Genomic DNA, 7,353 nt, shown 5'->3' with positions numbered 1-7,353 from the left:
AGACTTGACGATCAGAAGAAGAAGAAGAAGAAGAAGAAGGAAGGAAGATTTATCCTGTGTTTGTTCCAGATTTGGTCGATACAATTGCTCTGATTAGGCGGGAGAATAGGGAAGAAGGTTCGGCGAGCTGGTTCGTGTGCAGATTTTCCCGCTGCATTCTTCTGATCAGTCAAGACACTTCAGAGGACAACGAAAACACAGGCAGAAAGAACACGAACTTCCCAAGAAGCTCGACAGGCTATCTCAGGCTCAGAAATTTCCCCTCTGCATTGCCTCTGATTCAAAGAAAAGAAAGAAAGAAAGGAAACAACGGAAGAAATTTTCCAGCAGGAAATAGTTGGGGTCCAGATTTGCTGTTGTTCTGCATTGCTTCCGATCAGAAGAAAGGGATCGAAAGAAAGACTGGAAGATCAAGAAGGAGATACGATGGAAGGTATTTGACATTGAGGAGTGCAGTAAAAGCTAATCTGGTGGTGTTGCGAGAGAGAGGGAGAGAGAGGGGATATGGGGGTAGATTACTATGAGAGCTTGAAGGTGAGCCGCGATGCCTCTGAGGAAGATCTGAAGAAAGCTTACAAGAGGCTTGCTATGCGATGGCATCCTGATAAGAACCCTCAAAATAAGAAGGAGGCAGAAGCCAGATTCAAACAGATTTGCGAAGCTTATGAGGTGATTCATACACGATCGATTCCCTTCTCTCTGTCTTTCTGTGCCTTTCTCTCTGTTGATTTCTTGGTTGCCTCTTCAATCCTTATGCTGACATTGTCTCTGTTTTCCTTGGAATGCAACGAAATTCCTCTCTCATGCAGACATTGTAACTGTTTTCGTTGTTCTTGCACCTCTGCCATATCTATCTCTCTCTCTCTCATCCCCTATCTCCTTCGCATCTTTCCTGTTTCATTCAATAAGCAGATAGAAGTTTGTGTGCTTCTCTGTAAGGATGATGAACGTGCATTTGTTCCACAGATTAGCGATCGTACATTCTCTTCTTGGTCACATATTCTGAGTGATCTTTCTCTGTCTCTCTCTGAATCGCAACACCCTAAGGTTCTATGATCCTTCCTTGACAGTCCTGCCTATTGAGAATAAATGTTATTCACAATCCGGCTTATGAATTGTGTTTTTGTTACCCAGATAAGCTAAACCTTTTCATCATACAGGAATGCCATGAGGTACTATTCCCTGTTGTCGAAAATCATGCTGTAGGGATTCGAATTATAGTTAAATGATCTTTTCGAATTATACATTTTCTAATTGATCACAAGTTTCTAAATCTGCCATTATTTCACAGATTAGGCTATATGACCATGTACACTTTCTACCTCATTGTATGTTCTAAATCTGCTTTTATTTCACAGATAAAACTTAGCAATGCCCTCTGATACTGAGTTTAGATCATGCTAAGTTGATACTGAGTTTAGATCTGCAATTATTTCACAACGTAGCAATGCCCTCTGATCATGCTAATTTCCAGACTTGATTGCAGGGTTCTAAATCCCCCTTGATTTTTACAAATTAGCTATATGCCTTTTCTACATGATTGCAGATTACAAATCTAAGTTTACTCTCAAAGATTAGCTGTGCATTTTGATCGAGGGTTCAAATCTGCCCATGATTCACCGACTCAAGCATGCTGTATAATCACAAATTCTACTTGATTGCAGGTACTAGGCGATGCGCAGAAACGAGATATATATGATCAATATGGAGAAGAAGGCCTGAGGGAGTTCCCACCTGCAGAAGCGCAAGGAGACCATGGAAGCAGTAGAGGTGGTCAGCGATTCAACCACAGAAAGGCCGAGGACATCTTTACTGAAGTCTTTGGTAAAATGCATCCAGTTTCAGGAATGAAAAGTGCATCTTTTAATGGCAGGCCAGAAGGATTCAATGGTAAACCGAACTCATTCCCGGGAGTGAAGAGTGCTTCTTTCAATAACAGGCCTATGGGTCCACAGAATGGGACGTTTAGCACTGATGCTTTTCAAGAAGGGACTTCTGATGGATTGATGAAAGCTCCACCGATTGAGAACAAGTTACCATGTACATTGGAAGAGCTTTATAGTGGATCTATTCGGAAGATGAAGATCTCTCGCAATGTTCTTGGTCCTGGCGGGTGAGTAGTGTAACACATTTTGTAATGAAGTTGATCTCCTTTTACCCTGGAATATGTCTTTTCTTCCCTTCATTCAAACGAGTGATTAATGCATGCAGTTATCTCATTAATCAGTCATTGGATTGACTTCCTTCTTACCTTTGATGTATTGATTCACGTCAGCATTAACTATTAGTCTCTTTTCTGAACCATAGTTAATGGTTGTATCTCTTTGCTCTTTGTAATGCCTTTCCTCAAAAGTCAGGATGTTCATTTATGTATTTGTCTTTCTCCTCAGTCATATTTCTCATGATTTTTATATTGTTTTTTGGGGAAGGTCATTCTTTGTACAGTCAAAAGTATTGATTTGATGCGATCTTTTTTTTCTCTTGTGTTGTAAAAATGGATTTCTCAGGAAGGTTATGACTGTGGATGAGATATTAACCATCAATATAAACCCTGGCTGGAAGAAGGGGACGAGGGTTACTTTCGTCGAGAAAGGGAATGAGCAATCGGGTTTGATTCCTGCAGATCTGATTTTCGTTGTGGAAGAAAAAGCACACGAGTTGTACAAGAGAGACGGGAACGATCTGATAATGATCCAGAAGGTCACACTTGCTGAAGCTTTAGGTGGTTGCAGCATTCCAATCCCACTACTGAATGGGAAGACACTTACCATGAATTGCACTGAAGTAATTTACCCTGGATGCGAGAAGGTTGTGTGTAACGAAGGGATGCCTATTGCGAAAGAGCCAGGGAAGAAAGGGAACCTTAAGGTGAAGTTTGAGATCAAGTTCCCCACCACTTTGTCGGCAGAGCAGAGAGCCAGCTTGAAGAAGGTCCTGACTAGTGGCTCTCCGTGAATCCCTTATAATTTCTTTACTCTGTATGATAGATAGATACCCTGGAAAACCTTTGCTAAGTTGTGTTATGACTACTACTGCCCTTCTATAGTATTATTGTTATTATTAATATTCATCATTGCTTGATGCCTTGTTTTTGTGTAATCACTACCATTTGAGAAGATTTGGTTGCCTAGAATATCGGTGTGGGCTTGGATGGAAATATTCTCACTTCAGAAGAACTACAATATTGGCATCGGATATTTGTTCTTTATCTATCCAACTGCAAAAGCACCATATATTTCATGAGTTTTGTAAGAGCATTCTTGTAAAGATTAGTAGTCCTTATATGTTGGGCTCCCTTAAAAAATAAAGGGAGAGAAATCCTCTGAAATGCCGCACATTTTGTTTTATGATGCTCAACTACTTATATGAGTGAGTGACATTCCTTAATTTCCCTTAAGTTAGCTATAGGAAGCTTCATTTCTGCTCGATGTGGTGTTGGTTTAGGTTAAATGAGAATATATCTATCACTTGAGAAGATGCTACTTTGCTGGAGAAGTACATTATCCTGTATGCGAGCAGATGTTCTTCGGAGATGCCATGTGGTGTATTCAAGTTAATGTTTGCGTTTAATTAGAGCCACAGTGAGCCGCACCCCGACCTCTAAAGCTCAAAACCCTCAAACCATCTCTCATTTTTGGTATAATGATTATAAAGGAGAGCCTCCATCGAATAAATCGGATCAGAAGAAAAAGCATATGATCCAGTGCTGTTATATATCAGGTTAGACTGGCAAATACAAACATTTTAGTATTCTACAAGGAGTCTCTGATGCTTTAGGAAGCCTCCATTGAATCAATCAGATTAGAAGAAAAAGCATGTGATCCAGCCCTCTTATATATCAGAGTAGACTGGCAAATACAAACATTTTACAAGGAATCTTGGTGCTATAGGAAGCCTCCATCAAACAAACAAATCGGATTATAAGAAAAAGCATGTGATTCAGCCCTGTCTGTTATATCAGATTAGACTGGCGATACACACATTTTACAAGCAGTCTTGATGCTATAGGATTGCATCGGAGTTGTCTGGCTTACATTAGTCAGGTAACTACAGTACCCATCTGTGCTTTGTACTTAGCTGTAGCAGAACGATAATTGCCTCGAACATGATTGTGCTTCAGATTTTGTTCATTCATTCTACAGACGGTTATTATAATTATTTTCATTCTGCCCTGCCTGTTTGTGCATATGGTTGGCTATCTTGATCAGTTATGGTATATATATATACACTGCTTTGTTATTATCTCCCCCTATCCATGATTTCATGTAATGATTATCTTCCCCTGCTTCCATTCAATCTTTTGGATTTGCAATAACCATATCGTTTTACGGACAAACTATGACTTCCTTAAAGAATTTATGTTATGCCACATATTGTATAAGCCACCTTACCTTGCAAACACTCTATTGGGCTACTCATTCACTCAGTCATCCTCTCTAATCACATGAAAACAACTAAACCGCGTAATGCTTTCTTTAACATTTCAATCTCAATCAATGATAGAAATTAATGGCAATTGAAACAAGTTATAAGGATCAAAATGGTCTCTTCAGGATCAACATAGCTCGAAATGAAAACAGACTCAAAAGACAAAAATTTCATTTAAAGAATAAGCTTAGTATAAGCAAAAAAAATAAACAGTAATGATACACCCATGTGTATTGTATTGTGTTGGTTACACTATGATAATCAATGAGAAGATGTGGAACCAGCTACATAATTAGCAAATATGTCTTGGTTAATTATCAGATTAGGTTTCTCTTGTGTGTGTGTATAGGGGGAAGTACAATAATGGAGGATTGCCAAAGAAAACTAAAAAAGAGAAGAATTGAGATGCTAGATTTTTAGCCAATTGATTTTGAGAAACTAAGTAGCCATGGATTTTTTACGCCTTTTTAGCTATACAGTTGATCCGATATAGTTTAAGCCATCTGTGACTGCTTACTGGTGAATGAGATTTCAGCGGGTACAGAAATTTCCGACGGAGAAAGAGAGCTTTTCGGAAGGGCTAAGTTTTCCAAAGCATTAGATAAGTAAATTAAAGAATTTTTATTTCCTCATCGAAAAATGATTCATGGGTTCTCTACCTACCATTCGGGGAAAATGATTGATGGGGTTAACTGTAATTTGATAATGATCATGAAGAAGGGCCTGCAATGGCAGGTTTGGAGGAATTTGAGGAAGGTGGGGGAAAGCAATGTAATGATGCGTATACCTGAGTGGTTTCATGGACGATTGACATGCGGAAGGGATTAGAGATAATGAGGATTTAAAAGATGAAGAAGAAGAAAGAGGAGGAGTGGTGTAATGATGGCTATGGTGGAGGGCACACTTGCAATTCCGATGGTAAGGTCTGTGCTGACACTGATGTCCACGCGAGAGGGAAGAAGAGTCCATGTCCATATCCATCATGTCCATATCCATGAAGCTCTGATTCTTGTTATTATGGCTACTGGAGGGCATGATCATGAGGTGGGTGCTCAAGATCCTCTCCATAAAAAACAACACACACAGAGACAGAGATTGAGAGAGATCGATCCTCTGTAGAGAGATCCTCTGTACCCACAATCTTTGCTAATGATCTGACCTTACCATAATATGTATATATATATCTAGACAAATACAGAGCACAGAGAGAGAGAGAGAGAGAAAGAGAGGCAATCTTTTCTCCTTTGCATCCATAACCCTCCTCCTCCCTTCCTCTCCTACTTAACCACATATCACCATCATTCATTACCTGGCAAAATTCATACACACACACACAGACACACACAAGTTGTGGGAAGAAGAGTTGCAGATTCTTTGGGTCTTCCAATGTATACATTACCTTATAAGCTTTGCAAAATATAGCTAAATTCCTTACTTACCTATTCTTTTTAGAAATCGTGTGTATGGTATGGTATGTATGTATGTGATAACCATATTGGGTATGTCTTGATTGATGTGTTTTGTTTATGTATGGTATGGTATGGTATGGTATGGTATGTATGTATGTACGTATGTATGTATGTATGTGATAACCATATTGGGTATGTCTTGATTGATGTGTTTTGTTTATGTATGGTATGGTATGGTATGGTATGGTATGGTATGGTATGGTATGGTATGGTATGGTATGGTATGGTATGGTATGGTATGGTATGGTATGGTATGGTATGTATGTATGTATGTATGTATGTATGTATGTATGTATGTATGTATGTATGTATGTATGTATGTATGTATGTATGTATGTATGTGATAACCATATTGGGTATGTCTTGATTGATGTGTTTTGTTTATGTATGGTATGGTATGGTATGGTATGGTATGGTATGGTATGTATGTATGTATGTATGTATGTATGTATGTATGTATGTATGTATGTATGTATGTATGTATGTGATAACCATATTGGGTATGTCTTGATTGATGTGTTTTGTTTATGTATGGTATGGTATGGTATGGTATGGTATGGTATGGTATGGTATGGTATGGTATGTATGTATGTATGTATGTATGTATGTATGTATGTATGTATGTATGTATGTATGTATGTATGTATGTGATAACCATATTGGGTATGTCTTGATTGATGTGTTTTGTTTATGTATGGTATGGTATGGTATGGTATGTATGTGTGTATGTATGTATGTATGTATGTATGTATGTATGTATGTATGTATGTATGTGATAACCATATTGGATGTGTTTGTATATGTATGTATGTATGTATGTGATAACCATATTGGATGTGTTTGTATATGTATGTGTGTGTGTGTGTGTGTGTGTGTGTGTGTGTGTGTGTGTGTGTGTGTGTGTGTATGTAGGTACATATGTATGAGTGTGATAACCATGTTGGATGTGTTTGTATATGCATGTATGATGTATTGATGTGTTTTGTGTTGTGTGTGTGTGTGTGTGTGTGTGTGAATATATGTCCGTGTCCTCAATGTGTTTGTGAGTCAACCGCAGATTCGTGTACACACACATTCTTGTTGTTGTATGGGGAAACGGTTTCTTTCCTAGACTTGCACGAGGAGAATTCCTTCTCATATATTGTAGGTCTTGGCTTTGATTTGGCAATCCAAGGCGTGCGTCAAATCCATACTTGGATTGTCAACTATAGCGACGTTTAGGGTCAAGGCTTTTCTTTTAAAAGTTTCTAAGCACTACTTACCATCTCAATGCCCAACATTTCTTCTTCTTCTTCTTTCCCCCATTCCAAGTGTTTAGTAATGTAAATATAGAGTGCAATCATCACTTCCAATTTGTAAGAGTTGAAATACAATACGCAAAACTCCGGGTAGTAAAGACCTTGAATGTTGTTGAAACTTGTTCCTCGTCTAAGTTGTTCTAATCATTATCTTTCAA

General features: G+C 38.5%; 1 protein-coding gene across 1 annotated transcript; it reads left to right on the top strand.

Moving 5' to 3' along the window:
* The first annotated feature begins 447 nt into the window (after window positions 1–447).
* On the top strand, window positions 448–3,063 carry LOC147855621 (uncharacterized). The gene is made up of 3 exons (XM_087330320.1): window positions 448–669; window positions 1,665–2,113; window positions 2,508–3,063. The coding sequence occupies exons 1-3, from the start codon at window positions 505–507 to the stop codon at window positions 2,953–2,955; spliced, it is 1,062 nt and encodes a 353-aa protein (XP_087186446.1). The 5' UTR covers window positions 448–504; the 3' UTR covers window positions 2,956–3,063.
* The last annotated feature ends 4,290 nt before the right edge of the window (window positions 3,064–7,353 follow it).

The sequence above is a fragment of the Azolla caroliniana genome, unplaced genomic scaffold (genome assembly GCF_043228905.1).
Source record: "Azolla caroliniana isolate FFs.n. ecotype wild unplaced genomic scaffold, voAzoCaro1.0.p SCAF_14, whole genome shotgun sequence".
Lineage (NCBI taxonomy): Eukaryota > Viridiplantae > Streptophyta > Polypodiopsida > Salviniales > Salviniaceae > Azolla > Azolla caroliniana.
Note: the sequence above shows the minus strand (reverse complement) of the source record. Positions and strands in the feature narration are given on the sequence as shown.

What these genes read in the sequence shown, in the direction of transcription:
- LOC147855621 (XM_087330320.1), top strand. Translation starts at nt 505, where the DNA reads ATGGGGGTAGATTACTATGAGAGCTTGAAGGTGAGCCGCGATGCCTCT. An exon ending in AGATTTGCGAAGCTTATGAG is followed by an intron (nt 670 to 1,664) that starts GTGATTCATACA and finishes ACTTGATTGCAG; the next exon opens with GTACTAGGCGATGCGCAGAA. An exon ending in AATGTTCTTGGTCCTGGCGG is followed by an intron (nt 2,114 to 2,507) that starts GTGAGTAGTGTA and finishes TGGATTTCTCAG; the next exon opens with GAAGGTTATGACTGTGGATG.